Below are 17,326 nucleotides of genomic sequence, written 5' to 3' on the forward strand. Positions count from 1 at the left end.
AAGAAACCAAAAAAAAAAAAAAAAAAAAATCACAGATAAAATCAGAGGGCTGGCTGGGTGTGGTGGCATACACCTTTAATCCCAGCACTCGGGAGGCAGAGGTAGGAGGATTGCCATGAGTTCGAGGCCACCCTGAGACTACATAGTTAATTCCAGGTCAGCCTGAGCTAGAGTGAGACCCTACCTCGAAAAACCAAAAAAAGAAAAAAAAAAGTTCGAGGGCTGGAGAGATGGCTTAGCAGTTAAGCACTTGCCCGTGAAGCCTTAGGGCCCTGGTTCGAGGCTCCATTCATGGATATGCAGTCTGACCCTATTCACCAGGGAGTGGAAAACCTAGAATCGTGTCTGGCACACGGTAGGGTTAGGAAATAGTCACTGACCGAGGAAACCAGATGCTCAGTCTAGTTGGGGCGTTTACCATGTTATGAAACGGCTCTGTCAATTAGAATGTCTCAGAGTTAAGTGGGACAGGCCTTAACTCTTTCCGGTGGGGATTCTGGCTTTATTTTCTATGGATGGATAAAGGTTCAGCCTTATTTTAAAGTTTAATGGCTAGGAAATAAAATGAGAACAGAGAACAATGACCGAGTGGCGACTTAAATGCCATAAGGATGTATGTGTGATGAGCAGCTTTGCGGCTTGCAGGTTAACATGCAGCGGACCACGCCTCATCTCTAGAACCCCAGGGTAAAGCCAGAGAACGCACTTCTAATAGGTGCCCGGTATTGCTGGTGCTGGTCCCGGGTCCCACCCTGAGAGCCACATCCCTGGCAAATCACAGCACACCAGTCACTGTCAGTTGTCGCTCTCCCTGGGGAAGGAATTCCTTCATGGTTCTGAAGCCAGTCTCTTACGGAAGTCATAAAGTGAGGTACTTTACTACCAACCACAAAGTTGTGGTTTATTACGATGCAATGAAACCCAAGTAGACGGGCAAGCAAAGTGCGCCTGGCCTTCCTGAACCCTTAGGAGCGCCTAATGTCTCTAGGTTCTTATTTAACAGTTTCCGAGAACACACAAATGTCTCATCTAAACTGAGTGGGATGGGCCCGCGTGTACGGTCATACTGTGTTGTGGACCTTGCCAATGTTTTGTTGTTAACATGCATGATACTGGGCTGGAGAGTTGGCTTAGTGGTTAAGTGCTTGCCTGTGAAGCCTAAGGACCCTGGTTCAAGGCTCCATTCCCCAGGACCCATGTTAGCCAGATGCACAAGGGAGCGCACACATCTGGAGTTCGTTTGCAGTGGCTGGAGGCCTTGGTGCACCCATTTTCTCTCTCTTTCTCTCTCTCTGCCGCTTTCCTTCTCTATTGCTCTCAAATAAATAACTAAAAATAAAAAATATTTTTAAGAAAAGAAGTTGTAGTTTCTGTCCCCATTTTTATAGATGGAGAAACTGAGGTCCAGAAAAGTGGAGTAAGATCTAGTCATATTTGTGATTTGATAATGACTTTGTTAGGCAGGGGTAGATATGGAGCAGTTTGGCTTTCAGACGGCCTCAAAGGTTAAGTTTGAAAAATCCGAGGAGGAAGACCATTACTCAAGGCACATGGGCAAAACCTGACACAGGGACACTGAAGGACGGTTGCTCGCATTATGTTGGGATGCAGGCTGGCTGCAGAGAGGTGACGGTGGGCATGGGATGGCAAGGCACGTCAGCCCTGCATATCACCACCTGGGCACTGGAGGGGGAGCGCTGTGGCCCTGGGGAATCGGTCACTCATGTACCACCATAGCAACCTTGGCCATGCCACCATATGCCATCTACGCCGTTTTTAACTTATGGGTTGAACTACATTCCTTCTTTATGTCATATAGTAAAATTTTCCCGAGGTGAGCATCACTTGCTCAAACTGAAAGCTACCTATTGGCCTAAAGATTGGACCACTTAAATGAAATACCCTCGTCCTTCCAAGTTAGCTCACACAGCACAGTTGAAACTCACAACGTGGGAGACGCCGAAGCAGCGACGGTGAGTTGTGCTTACTTTCTTACCCTCCAGATGGATGCCACTCCTGATGCCCTTTCCACACATACATATGTGTGTTTCATATGTATATGAAACATGCATATGTATTTTTAATACCCCTAGTCTGATTAATCTACTGTCATATGAGAGCCTGAGCCTCTTTTCCCTGAGCCATTTGAGTTCATGAAATTTTATTTGGTATATTGTGTTTCATGTAAGAACAAAGCTAGACTTTAATGTTTCTGTTCTGTAGGTCAGCTATTTTTTTTTTGGTTTTTCGAGGTAGGGTCTTGCTCTGGCTCAGGCTGACCTGGAATTCACTATGTAGTCTCAGGGTGGCCTCGAACTCACGGTGATCCTCCTACCTCTGTCTCCCGAATGCTGGGATTAAAGGCGTGCGCCACCACGCCCGGCTATCAGCTATTTTTTTTAATATTTTCATTTTCATTTATTTATTTAAGAGAGAGAGAAAGAGGGAGAGAGGAAGAGAGAGAGAGAATGGGCGTGCCAGGGCCTCCAGCCACTCCCAACGAACTCCAGGTGTGTGCGCCCCTTTTACATCTGGCTGACGTGGGTCCTGGAGAACCGAACTGGGGTCCTTTGGCTTTGCAAGGCAAAGACATTAACTGCTAAGCCATCTCTCCATCCCCTGGTCAGCTGTTAGCTCCCCATGGCTCTAGCCTTTGCCTGCATTCTCCTGCAGATGTGATCAATGGGGTTGTGTAGCCACAAGGCCATGAGCCATGGGGGCTGTTTTTTAAAAAAATTTTTTAAACAAAGCATGGTTGTGCACACTTTTATTTTACTATTATTATTTATTTATTTGAGAGAGAGAGAGAAAGAGAGAGAATTGGTACACCAGGGTCTCCAGCCATTGCAAACAAACTCCAGTCGCATGCACCGCCCCTTGTGCATCTGGCTTACATGGGTTCTGGGGAATCAAACTGAGGTCCTTTGGCTTTGCAGGCAAGTGCCTTAACCACTAAGCCATCTCTCCAGGCCCAGGGGCTATCTTCTAATGTTGAAGAAAATGGTTTCCTATGTAAGAGGGCCTGGACAGTTCTTGCTGTAGTTGGCATGGCCTTTGTCATTCAAAGACACACGTTCTCTTCTCCATATTTGAGGAGAGAGGTTCTTGACATGGGAGAGATATTCCTAAGACACAGTCAGCAGGTATAGGCATGACCAGATACAAACAGTTTTGTTCCTTTTATGGTTTCTCCCTTTTTCTTTTCCTTTTAATCTCGCCCTCTGTTTTCCAGTTTTGCTAATCTCAAGAAAATACCACGTGAAGATCTATCAGGTCACATTCTGTGCTTTGGAGCCCTACCCTCACACACCAGGGTAGAACCATTCCTAACACTTGGCTTTGGCAGTTGTCAGGGGTAAGGCTCACATGCTTCCGGGGTGGAAATTCTTCACAGGTTTCCACCATTGTCTCCACTGCTACAATCTGATGACACGGGGTCCTTATACCTCAGGGGCTGACGCCACGAGCGGGCTGGGCATGAAAGGGGCTGGGCAGGGAACCCATCTCTACCGATTTTTAGCTGAGTGACGAAGGGGCCTTTCCGAGCCTCAGCTTGTTTACATGCACTGGGATTTCTCCAGGTTTTAATAGGAATCAAAATGGGATCATGTACACTAAAATTCCCCATACATGGCATTGTAGAGTGCTACATACAAATATGTCAGATGTGTTAGTGGCCCACTCCTCCTGACCGCTCAACCCCAGGCTAGGCTCTTCTAGTATTTACGATCCCCAATTCTTATAGGGAAAACAGATTAAAAAAAAATCCACTTTTCTCACTTGGTGCTGAGAACTCAACTGCCACTCACTACCTTATGTACATGTATAAAATTTGTCAGTACATGGTTTAAAACCACATTTTCTATAAAGAGAATGCTGACATGGCTTAATTATCCACCAGAGAGCTGGAGAGATGGCTTAGTGGTTAAGGCATTTGCCTGTGAAGCCTAAGGACCCGGGTTCCATTCCCCAGAACCCATGCTAGCCAGATACACATGGTGCCACATGCATCTGGAGTTTGTTTACAGTGGCGAGAGGCCCTGGAGTGCCCATTCTCTTCTTATCTCCTTCCCCCCTCTCTCTAATAAATAAATAAATCAGCCACCAGACATTTTACCTAAAAGGGAATACTTTTCCTTGCCAGCAAGCTCACTTCCCTATGGGATAAATGAATCATGAAAAAAGGAAAGGATATATTTTAGGAGTATCCAAAGACAATGACCTCAGAGATGTCCCCATTGAATCTGTAGACTAGAAAACTAAAAAGGAGTGTCCAGAGGGAATCTAATAAAGATGTGGGACTACAGCAGTAGAGTGTGGTCTTCTCGCCTCTCCACGCCTGCCGTTCTCTGTGCAGTGGCTCTGGCGACAGCCACCTCTCCCTGTCTTCCTCTTTCTCTCTGGGATCTGATTGGCCTTATCGCTGTCCTGGCCCAGAGTCCCTAAGCTTCAACCCCTCAGAACACTGGTCTGACAGACCTGAGATGGGCAGTGCCTGCAGCCTGAGCTACGGGCCTCTTGTACCAACAGCATAGAACACGCGGGTGGCTGGACAGAGAGTGAGAGCTGGTACGAGGAAAGCGTCCACATGGCCACGTTCATGAGTGTCTCTCAGAACGAATGAAAATTATCGCCGAATGATGAACAGAAATCACTGTGGTAGAGAGAATGATAAGATCATCCTGAATCATCTGAGATCTCTGACTGCTGTGGGAGACTGACATGCAGGTTTTGTATTAATGGCTTTCATTTTCTTTTTTCTTTGAGAAAGAGAGAGAGAATTGGTGTGCCAGGGACTCAGCCACTGCAATCAAATGCCAGATGCTTGCGCCACCTAGTGGGCATGTGCAACCTTGTGCTTGCCTTGCCTTTGTGCATCTGGCTAATGTGGGATCTGGAGAGTCAGACATGGGTCCGTAGGCTTCACAGGCAAGCGCTTTAACCTCTAAACCATCTCTCCAGCCCAATAACTTTTATTTTCAAAGACAATCCATCCTCTGCTGGCCAGAGCTCTTCCTCAGAAATCTTTGCATCACAGGCTATTTAGCAGTGTTGGCATGCCAAGGTCAGAGTTTTCCTTTCTGCAGACACAAATGACTCTGACCCTGCTCCTGGCCATCTCTCACAAATAGACATCGTGGAGAGAGACTGTGCATAGTCTAGTACAGATCCGTCATCCCTTTAAACAAAAAAGGCTAGGCAGAAGATCTCCAGGTGCTATATCAAGGAGAGCATGCTTGCCTCCAGAGGACAATCGAACATTACAGCTTTAATGATGAGCTTCATACCTCAGCTAACATCAATGCGCTAATGGCTCATCAGAGTGCGAGTGGACAGGTCATTCAGGTGCTGCTTTCAGTGGTGCAAGAAAGACGTTGCTCTCTCCCTCTGGGTCACCTCTGGACCAAACAATACAAATAACACCAGAAAGGGGGAGCCTTGCTGATTTAATGGGAAGGTGGGCCTGACTTTTCCAAGTCTCTTAACTCTCAAGAGTAATGAAATTAGTATAATGAAAAGGACAGACACAGAAAACATGACCAACACCTCAGCCTGGGTGGTAAGACCTCCCAGGGGGGAAAATATATAAATGGGCAAACTTACAAGGGAGCAGGTTTAAGGACAAGATCAAGAGGAGAGGTGTGTGGTACTGAAAACTGGGTCAGAAGTCTATGGGCAGGGGAGGTTATGAGCCGTAGGGCAGGGGTACCAGCTGCCACTGTCTGGCTAACTGCATATATTATGCTCATCAAACTGCCCTGGAAGTGCTTTCTTAACACTCCTGCCCACATATTAATGCTACTCTCACTTTTGGTTAGAGAAGCTTCTTTTTTCAGAGGGCGGTGACCACCAGGATGCCTCAAAAGTCACCATAGTGCTGAGAGTGACAGTGTAAGGTTCAGCACTATCGCACTTTCCAAGGCTCAGGGTCCATTGCGGACGAGGTGGCAGAAAGAATGTAAGAGCCAAAGGAAGGGTAGGACTCCTTACAACGTGCTCCCCCAGACACAAGACAGCTGGGATATCCATGACCTTGCAGAGTCTGGCAGTTTCTACACAAGATTCTCATAATAGGAAGAAAAGAGGATAACATCGACATGAAAGAGGCTGAGGGCTGGAGAGATGGCTTAGCGGTTAAGTGCTTGCCTGTGAAGCCTAAGGACCCCAGTTCAAGGCTCGATTCCCCAAGGCCCACGTTAGCCAGATGCACAAGGGGGCACACGCGTCTGGAGTTCGTTTGCAGTGGCTGGAGGTCCTGGTGTGCCCATTCTCCCTCCCTCTCTCTCTCTCTCTCTCTCTCTGCCTCTTTCTCTGTCTGTCGCTTTCAAATAAATAAATGAACATAAAACAAAATTTTTTTAAAAAAGAGACTAATTGAGAGGGGGAGGGGATATGGTGGCGGGTGGATTTGTGAGGGGAAGAGTAGGTGTAGGAAAGGCATTATCATGGTTTATCGCCAATACTTGTGGCAGCTGCCAATAAAAAAATTTACAAAAAAGAGGAGAGCATTTTCCATAACTCTTAAGAGATTAAGAATAGCACCAAGTGAGCTTTCCACAAACAGCCTGTGTCCACTGCTAGTTAATGAGTTAATATAATCCAAGCAAGTGCAAACTGATAGTTGTCACTTTCAGCTTTAAGGGACATAAGATAAGGAAAAAAAAAATGACCAAGTTTTCTCACCTCACAAAGCAGCCTATGGCCTCAAAGTTGAACCATCGCTGACTAAAATTATTTCCATCTGGAAATTGGAGTATTTAATAAGAATATGAAGGTCTCAGTAATGCACTAACACATGCACAAAGTAGCTTGGGTGTTGGAAAATATACAAGGGTATGAAAAGAGAAGTAGACTGACGTAATAGCCCATAAGGACCAGTTGTCAGAAGTATGACTCATTCCTTCACTGAAATATTAGGCAGTTACTCAGTTTCATTATTTTGACTATTATTTCATAAACTAGGAATATGTCTATAGTATCTTAGTAGGAGAAAGAAAAGGAGATTGCAATTTCTGCATACATTATCTTCCCAGTTCTGAAGCATTACAGTGTATGATGCTCAGGACATACAATGCACACAGAAAAGAACTAATGGGAAAGAGACAGGATCTAATTGCTAAGTCTTCATAGGTGTGAATGCACATAAATTTTATTGTATTCCCTTCGCAAATGCCCTTAATCAACATCAAATGCCTTTAAAATAAGAAAATCAGAAACATGGAGCTGTGGAGATGCCCAGTAGTTAAAGGACTTGCTTACATGGCTGTGGAGCTCCTAGTTCAATTCCCCACCCACCCACCCACATAAAGCCTGTCACAAAAAGGGGTGCAAACATTTGGTGTGCCAATGGCTGCCCCACCCACCTACAAACATAGGCAAATGAATTAACTAATTAATTCGAAAAGAAAATCATATATATTGGTATCATCTAACTCCTGTGCCACCCTTTCTTCTTCAATACCTTTGTTGAAAAAAATGTGATAATTTAGAAATTAAACAAGTGGAGCTGGAGAGATGGCTTAGTGGTCAAGTGCTTGCCTGTGATGAGTAAGGACCCCAGTTTGAGGCTCGATTCCCCAGGACCCACATAAGCCAGATGCACAAGGTGGAGCATGCATCTGGAATTCGTTTGCAGTGGCTGGAGGCCCTGGTGCTCCCATTCTCCCTCTCTGCCCCTTTCTCTCTCTGTCACTCTCAAAAATAAAAATAAAAAATAGAAAATAAAAACTAGACAGGTGACTCAGAGAACATAGCAGCCAACTGCAGAAAATAACCATGAAATAGAAATCTCAGTGATGGGCGCATGCTGTCTGACCACTTGGGAACTTCCAGCTGTGGGTAAGTTTTCCCCCTCTTCCTCTCCACATGGGTTCTTTTTTTTTATTCTATTATTATTAGTTCCACATGAGTTCTTTATCCCCTCCAGCTCCCCACAAGGCAGGAGCTCCTCAAAACTTCTTTTCTCTTTGTTCTTTCCACAATTTTCCCAGGCCCTCCACATGGTTGCCTTTCCTTGGCTCTGTAGTTCTCTAAGTAAATATAATAACTTAAATATAATAGTAATAATAAAAGAAATCTCAGTGAAATTTAAAGAAGGCGAATGAAGGCTCTCAACTGGCTTTGGGGGTGCTCTCTTTTGTTACTGATTCCTGAAGCCAAGGCTGAGCCAACATTTCAGTTTCTGGGTCCGGTCCTGCCTTGCGTCCCTCTCAGCAAGTACAGGGCTCAGAAGTAAAGCCAAACACGGTTACCCTGTTTTCCTCACTCTTCATCTGGTGGCTGGTAATGGGTGTCTGAAGGCACCTGAAATTGAGCTTTCTGAAATGAGAGTTTTGTAGTTTACTCTCGGCTTTTCTTTCTGAGTTGATTCATTGCTGCTGTCTCCACAGTGCAGACAGAGCCTTTCAGCAGCACTGAAGGGGTTAACAGCACCCCACCTCTTCTGGTCTTCCTGAGGAATGGCTCCCAGTGATCTTTACCTGAGACCCCAGAAAAGGGTCCAACAAACACAATGACCCAGGTTTTGTTTTCTTCCTGATCTTCAAATTTATTAAAGATATAGGGCTGGAGAGAAGGCTTAGCGGTTAAGCGCTCGCCTGTGAAGCCTATGGACCCCGGTTCGAGGCTCGGTTCCCCAGGTCCCACGTTAGCCAGATGCACAAGGGGGCGCACGCGTCTGGAGTTCGTTTGCAGAGGCTGGAAGCCCTGGTGCGCCCATTCTCTCTCTCTCCCTCTATCTGTCTTTCTCTCTGTGTCTGTTGCTCTCAAATAAATAAATAAAAACTGAACAAAAAAAAAATTTTAAAAAAAAGATATAGAGAGTCCCCAGTAATGTATTTTAACACAGGATAATTTTGCTTATGATGGAAAAATCTTTAGCTTTTAAATAGTTTCAAAAGAAACCTAAACCCCAAGCAAACATAAAAAGTATGTGGAGGATGGTCAAATTATTTCTTAGTATAAATTATATAGCATTTCAGTCAAATTTTCAGTCAAATTCTCAAAAGCATTCATGAGCATTTGTGTTTTATAATTGCTAATGCATTTATGTAGTGGGAGAAGACATAAGAAACAACCAAAAAAAAAAAAAAAAACTCAAATTATTCCAACTCCACAATGAGAAAGCTTCAAAGTAAGGAATTATCAATATTGCTTGGAAAATAGGTCTTACTTGCCCTCTTAAAATTCACTTTGGCCGTTTGTCATAATTAATACTGCAGCTAAACTAGTAACATTTACAAAATGTTTTTTATAACCTAGGAAGCAAAAAGAAGGGGATCCTTCAATGTGAAAATCTGCAATAATACTGGAATATGTAACCCAGTGGTGCTTTGTTAAAATTATCATCTTTAGTATGAGAAGTTAGCAAAGGCTTTCCCTATCAAGCAAAAGGTAACCTTGACCCAGTGTTAGACTGTATAAATAAGAAGACTGAAGAAAAAAAACCATCTCGGGTTATAGAAATATTAAATATCACAATGAACTCCTTCTTGCAATGTAATGTACTTGTTTTGTGGTCTTAATTTCTTTTTTTCTTTTTTTTAATTGTGGCTTTCAGTTTCAGTCTATAGAAGTACTCTAACACTGAGTTGATAGGGACAGTCCTTGGCTCATAATAAATGCTGAATAATTATGTGTGGGAAGGGAAGGGAAGGGAAGGGAAGGGAAGGGAAGGGAAGGGAAGGGAAGGGAAGGGAAGGGAAGGGAAGGGAAGGGAAGGGAAGGGAAGGGAAGGGAAGGGAAGGGAAGGCAAGGCAGAGAGGGCAGCGAAGGCCAGGGGAAAGGGGAAGAAATGGAGGCTGGACAGGAAGGGAAGGGGAGGGCGGGAGGGCAGAGGAGGGAGGGAAACTCAATGCCATATAGCTCATGCATTATTGCTTGGGCCAAACTGTACATCACAGAAAAAGGACTTACTTATCGAATTTCAAAGTCATCCCCTGGTAGTGTTAACAGTTCAGTACTCAACCATTCTCTCTATTAAGAAATTCTCTCAGTAGTCAATGTAAATCCTTCCTGCTTGATCTTAAGCCCCCTTGCCCAGGTTCCTTCTCGGGAGAGAGTAAACAGCTGATCTCCACACGTTTAAGGAGAGTGAGCCATCAGCACACTGCCTTTTGCTTCTTCCCCCTAACGATCCAAAGTCCCATAGCCCTGCTCCATGGATCCTGTCTTCTAATCCCTTAATCTAATGGAGCATATTAGGACTCAGTTCCAAGTCAGTAAAAATAGCATGTTGTCAAACGTGGGTATCAGGAGATACAGAGCCAGCTCCTCTGACACGTGGAGCTTCTGCCCCGCTCCTCCACTGCCCTCTCTGGAGCCTGGCGCCAGCAGAGATCCATTCCTCTGAGGACGGGCGACAGCTCCCAGCTCCCACGGGGCTTTCAGGCAACCACCAAGTACTTAGTGGCCTACTCACAAGTGCCAGAAGTTGGATGTTCAAGTGCAGTGAGTGTGAGCGTATGAGTATGCAAGTAAGGGGATGGAGAGGCCATTTCTTTCTGTTAGAAGCTTTTACTGATATGTGTGACAGCCATAATTGACCTCTATATATGAGCAGATAGACCACTAAGGGACACATCACCACTGCCAAGTGCAAGTATCATGGAGAATCTCTTTCTGGGGTAAGCGCTGTCTCCTATGTGTGAAGCTACAGAGGCAGCAGTCTCCTTTCCCCTGTCCTATCTGTCCCAGGCTCCAGGTGCCAGTACTATATGCTGCAATCGCTCTTGGAGGTCACAGGTGCACTCCCTTCGCTGGCCTCCATTGATCCAAAGGTACTATTATGGGCTGAGCACTGAGGGACGTGTGCATTCAACTCTAGCCTTTCCTTGGTGGATGGGGTCGTGGCTTCTCCCAGTTGTAAGCTCTGGAATGACAGTGGATGCTTGGAGCCCAAAGAATATGACCCAAGTCAACTGAGAATGTTTCAATCTACATACGAAAGGAGACGCTCTGGGTGGTGAATCAGCTACAGGGGAGGGGCTGATGAAACACATCCCTCTGGGCTGTGAGGAGACACAGGGTCACTTTTAAATTTGACATGGTCTCTTTAATTCTGACCCAGACAGTCCCTTTTAAGGTCTGTTTACATCTTACCGTCTGAAAATGCACCATCATCATTTCTTGGAGTCATTACTCAGAACACACCCCCACTGCATTTCATTTTTATTATCCCCATTTTAGGAACGATTAAATGGAAGCAGATAGCACTTGCAATGAAGCAAATCATGAGAAGCTCTGATGGAGACAGCAGCCTCAGAGCTGGTTGGAACTGCTTCTCTGTGCCAGACTATTTTTAATGCAAGTCTGTGCAGCTGTCCCCCACTTAGGGAGTCTTACAAATGAGCCCACTCTGCACCTAATTTTCCCTATCATTTTCAACTCACGTGTCATGTCTGTAAGCACATGTGGGTACATATACACTCTGTGTGTGTGTCTCTCTCTCTGTCTGTGAATGTATGTGTGTGTGTCTGTGTCTATATTCCCTTTGGGGTTTGGGTTGTTTTGGCTTTTGTTTGAGTCAGGGTCTCACTATATAGCCTAAGCTGGCCTCAAACTTGTGATTCTCTTGCCTTGGCCTCTTGAGTATGAGGATTTTAGGTCTATGTCACAATGCCAAGCCTCAATTCCTTCTTAAATGTCCAACTGCATATTCCTCTCAGGTTTTGCAAATGAAATTCTGATCCAGTGTGTTCTATTTTAGCCCCTGTGCCTCTTACCAGTTACTTACATATGACATATAAAGGCTCATAAGAACAGATTTTTTTTTTTAAAAAAAAAGCAAGTTGAGTCAATATATCAACTGTATGTGTGCTTGGAATATTTCTAAAGCAATACATCAGAAACTGTGACAACGATTGCTCTGGGCGGGTTCCAGAAATCGGGAATGATGATTGCTCTGAGAAAAGGATTTTCTTTTTACTGAATAATCCATTTGTACCATTTAACATTGTACCTTGTACAAACATTACTTCAAAAAATGCCCATACAAAGCATGGTGGTGCCCAATTGATATTTGTTGAATAATAACCATTTTTCAGTCACTATTGACTGGTGTTTGACTATGAAATCTCACTGAATCTTTATAACAGCTTCATGTTACACCCTATTTTACTTTTCTTAATTTGTTTATTTGCAGAGAGAGAGAGAGAATGAACATGTGTGCATCAAGGCCTCTAGCTGCTACTTAGAAACTCGAGAGGCATGCCCCACTTTGTGCATCTGGCTTTACATGGGTATTGGAGAGTTGAACCTGATTTGTTAGCCTTTGCAGATAAGTGCCTTAACCACTGAGCCATCTCTCCAGCCCCAACACCCTATTTTCTTAAAGAAAACCAGATTCAGGTAGTACCAATCACTCATCCAGGGTTATGTAGCTAATAAATGGTGACCTGGGGAGCTGAGCATAGTTCTTTCTGACTTCCATAGACTAGGTTGTGTAGATTCCAAGTCTTTCCAAAGGCAGAGAATTTATAACACTGTTGCTTTGGGATAACGTTTCAGAACCTGAAGGAACACTGAAATCCATGCACATGGTGCTCACTAACACCATCATGAATCTTCCTCTACCTCAGGCTCCCTGGAAAAGCTGCTGACACACACCTCCTTTGGATACTGAGCCCCAAAGTTTTGTCACAGCCCTTCATGGACACTCAGCACTCACTGCAAAGGTGGGGAGGATCAGTCTCTCAGGCTCTCTTCAGGGAGCTCCCTGACTAAACAGAGATTGTGGTGGTAGACGTGAAGTGGCTGGTCAATGCCAAAGTTATCTGGGGATACAGATTCCTCATTTAGTATGCAATTATCTCTGAATGGTCACTTTGAGCCAGACACTCTCCATAAGGGTCACAGTTGTAGAAATAAATAAGGTCCTTGTCCCCATACATCATCTATCCAGGCGTGAAGAGGCAAGAAATGAACAAGCACATGATAAGCAGAATGGAGGGTCACAAGCTGATTGAAGAAAGTGAAACTGAACTCTTGAGTGGCTAGGTGGCCATTTTAGTATAGGTCACCAGAGAAGGCCTTTCTGGAGTCAATATTTACCTAAATGACAAGAATGATGCTTATGTCTTAGGAGCCATTGTGCTTTCAAACAAACTTGGGCTTTCTGATATTCTCCAGCTCCCACCCCAACTTTCCATCCCTGGTGTCTCTCTTTACAATGTGACTCGGCAATATCCAAAGTTAGAGCTGTAACAGACATAGACATCTTTTCAGTCTCCTTTTCATTTTAGAAATGAAGAAAGACTGCAAAGAAAAGTGACATAATCAAGCTAGAAGCTCTTTTACCCACATTTCCCCTCCCCCACAAAGTCAGGTTCCTCCCCTGCTAATCTAAGAGCCAGCCCTTCCCTGGAGAATGCTCGTTCCAGTGCCCACCTCTCCGGGCACCAAGGGTATTAAGACCTTCTGGTCAACAAGGGACCTATTGGAATGACATTCAGAACTTTGAGATGATACCCTGGGGGTCATGGTATCAGTGCATCCTCTCCTGGAGCAATTTCCCTACACCCAAGTCATGTCCTGGAGCCATCACTGGTCCCTGCTGCTCCTCCCTGCGCACAAGTGACCCCTACCTATCAGGGATTCTGAACTTGGAGGTTGCATGTCTCTGTGAATGCCACAAACACTAAGCATCTCTGCTCAGGAATGTTTCCTGGTTTGAACAAGTCAATATGAAAATATTCTATTCTATAATCTCAACCCCTCCCCAAATGCTTACAAAAACTAACCTTAGAATTTCTTTAAATGGCAAGCTCCATCAGTACATTTAAAGTATCATCTCTAAAAATTCAATCAACCTCAAGATTTTATTCTCTCTTTTAAAAGAAAACAGCTATTATATCAAGGGCAGTAGCGTAAACTTGGACTCTTAATGACGGAGTTTGGACTGGCTTATTATGTAATGGCTCTCACTCATTCCCCTGTATTTATTGAGCTGCTTTACGCAGTGCACACTTCCAGGCTGCTGTAGGATACAGCGAGAGAAAGACCAGAACTCTGCCTTTTGGGGGAACGTGTGTAAAAAAAGCCAGCACGAGGCAGGTATGATGAGGTAGTGACAGAAGTGTAGACTAAAGCTTCAGGGCACGAGGGGTGAGACGTTGCATCAGAGTTAAGCATTGGTGAAGGAGGCAGCAACATCTTCCAGTTGAAGCTATGATTGTATGATTGCAGAATTCATTCCATAAGAGAGAAATATGACCTGCTCTATAGGAGACAGGACATATACCTTGTATACATTCTCAGAAAAGAAGGATCCCAGGGAATCCTGGAAATGATGGGAAGTAGAACAGGGAGTAGAATAGGAAATGATGAGGAATAGAAGAAAACCCAGCCTTGAGTACAAGAACTGATAACAATGTGTGGGGCAATTGGGGCAGGGAAAGAACAGGGAGTTAATTCTAGCAGCCATGTATTGAGCTTCTCTGAATGGACAAAGAATGGTATCAGGGACAAGGAAGATGATTGGAAAGAAATTATCCTATGGTTCCTGGCCCCCAAGAAAGGAGTAAATCTTAGAGCTAGAATGGATGTAGAATTGATGAAACAGAGACCCCAAACCCGCAGGGGTGGGATGGGAAGTTCTGAAAAGAGATGAGGGCCCAGGCCTCAGACTGCAGTCTAGACAGACCTGTCGGCGGTGTGTGTGTGTGTGTGTGTGTGTGTGTGTGTGTAAGGACCACTGCGAGATGCCTCCTGCTCCGGCATCATCAGGATGCGAGGACACAGGAGCTGCCTCGGCTGGACACCTTTGGATTTACGCCCGAGGTCCCGGTCATTAATAACTCCTCTCCTGGAGTTACGCAGAAGTGTGAGGGGCCGGAACACTTCTCAAATTATGGTGTCTCTACAGCAGCCGTGAGGAGCAGCTGGACTGGGGTGGAGAGCAGAAGCTCAGGGAAACACAGCATCTGATCCAATGAACGATAACTCGCTGGGGAAAGGGTAACTTTAATCACGAACATCAGGCCTAATTTAAGCCTTTTAGTTCTGCCTGATGACAGCAATGGCACGACAGACTGTGGTCTTCTGATATACGGCATCGGGTCCTGCAGTCCACTGGCTGAGCCACGTATGTCCAGGTCACCGTTGAGCACTCATAACTTAGCTGTCTGGGACTCTTTCTAACAACATTGTGAGTTTTTGAGAATTTATCTCTGTCCTCCTCCTCTGGCTGTTTGGTCTTAGAAATAGCTTGGTGTTGTAGTTTGGATTTTGAATGCCCCCCAAACCCATGTGTTACAGAGAGTCAGCAGCCTGCGTTTTTATTGGGAGGGGCTGGTACCTTAAAGAGATGAGGCCTATGGGAGGGTATCAGGTCATTAGGAACGTGCCCTAAAAGAAATATTGGGACCTTTCTCTTTACTTCTTAAAGAGCATGAAGTAAACAGGCTTCTTTTACCACATAGTCCACCACAGCTGCTATCTTACCATGAACACACATCAAGATGGTTAAGTGGCCATAAATTCTCAACTCCAGCACCATAAACCAAAACACACCCTTACCCCTTACAAGGTGAAATATCTCAGGTAGTTTTGTCACAGTAACAAAGCTGATAAACATGCTTGGTTTCTGCTCTAAATAGAACCATGCTGACATTTTGAAACCAATTCTCAACCAACTGACCCGTGAAGTCTATGGATCTGGTCTTAAATCAATTTCCTAAGATGCTTTCCATGAATTATGTCTATCATGGATGAAATGACCTCATAGTTTTGGGAAATGCCATATCTAATATTATTAAAGATGTGTCTTTGCTGTAAGGACCTTGGAACTTTCAAATTGCTAACCTGTTCTGAGGTGCTCTAAGGGTAAAAAGCAATAGATTGTTTATCTGTGGTACTGTTAGCCAGAGTGTTTCAAGAGATAAGAGCCCAGCCGAACCTACCGGAGAAAAGTCAGTGCTGGCTCTCGGGAACATTGATATTTGCCTAGCAATCTGGAATGATACTTAAAGCCAGCACTTATGAGCACTCGCTGCAAGCCAGGCACTGTTCCGAGTAGCTTATAGGCACTGATATATGTCATTCTTATTCATGTGATATGAATTTACTATTACCATTCCCATTTTGCAGACAAGCAAACTGAGGCATAGAGCAGGTAAGAGATTTGCCCAAGGTCCTAAACAGGCAAGTTGGTGAGCAGCAATGCCAACAGAAATTGGTTTCCAGTGGTAGAATTTCAAATGCTGGGAAAAGTCTGGGCACAGTCTATGCGGCAACTTTTTAGTCACAGCAAAGCTCAATTTGTTTGCTCATGAACTAGGCTCTGTGGGTCTCTTCAGACCCTGTGTAGGATGTGAGTTGTAAATTGTACTATCTATTTGTTTCTCCACCAAATCACATTAGATTGGACATGTACCGCCTTCCACGGGCACATCCATGGGTTCAGCAAGCAGGAAACGACCAGGAATAAATAGAAATTCATGAGGCAAACAATCTCATGATTAATCAAAGTAGCAGAAAAATGATGACATAAGAATGAGGCCTGGCTCCCCAAGAGCTCTCCACATTTTCTTATCTTTCTGCTAGTGTCTAGGGACATCAGTCACGGAGCCATTCCCCCTCTAATGTGGGGTGCGGTTTTATATCTTTGCACATCTACATTGCTCGAGAATTGCTGAGGACGCGGCCTACCCTCTCCCACTTCCTCTCCTTGTTCAGCAGAATTATCACCAGCTTCGGGTGCATCTGGTAGCCATCTTCACTGAAGGACAGATTCCTCCCCTCAAAAGTGACATTGATCAGATACCTGTAAAGATAAAAAGGAGAGGAAGATTAAACACACAAGGAAGGCATATCAGTGCAGACAGGAACACAGACAGAGGGGCTGGAGGGGTGGCTTAGCTGTTAAGGCACTTACCTGCAAATCCAAAGGACCCAGGTTCGAGTCCCCAGGACCCACCTAAGCCGAGGTAGCACATGCATCTGGAGTTCGTTTGCAGTGGCTGGAGGCCCTAGCATGCCCATTCTCCCCCACCTCCATCTCTGCCTCTTTCTGTCTGTCTCTCTCAAATAAACAAAATCTTTTTTTTGTTTTTTAAAAAAAAAAGGTACATTGAGAGAGACCAGTGAAAAGACCCACAGCCACTGTTAGCAAACATGGTGCCTTCAAGTCCCCCTTCGATGACGTGGCAGTCATCCACATTGTCACCCACAAGAGTCACACAAAAATAGTGCAGGAACTGAGAATCGAGCGCTTGGTTTGAGTTCAGTCTCTAGTTCTGACTTTGAGCAACTCATTCATTTTTTGGAGCCTCCGTTTTTCATTCTCTATCTGCAGAAAGTGTGGTAACAAAAGGACCTACTTCCCTAT

At 44.7% G+C, this 17,326-nt stretch overlaps 1 protein-coding gene across 5 annotated transcripts in view; it reads right to left on the minus strand.

Moving 5' to 3' along the window:
- Grin2b (glutamate ionotropic receptor NMDA type subunit 2B) overlaps nucleotides 1-17,326 on the minus strand; it is a 632,026-nt gene that overhangs the window by 129,068 nt on the left and 485,632 nt on the right. For all 5 annotated transcript variants that reach the window (XM_045139704.1, XM_045139703.1, XM_045139702.1 and 2 more), the window contains one exon: nucleotides 16,648-16,762. In XM_045139704.1, the coding sequence (XP_044995639.1) occupies nucleotides 16,648-16,762 (115 nt within the window). The remainder of the gene's footprint in view (nucleotides 1-16,647; nucleotides 16,763-17,326) is intronic.

This window comes from Jaculus jaculus, chromosome 23 (assembly GCF_020740685.1).
Source record: "Jaculus jaculus isolate mJacJac1 chromosome 23, mJacJac1.mat.Y.cur, whole genome shotgun sequence".
NCBI classification, from domain to species: domain Eukaryota; kingdom Metazoa; phylum Chordata; class Mammalia; order Rodentia; family Dipodidae; genus Jaculus; species Jaculus jaculus.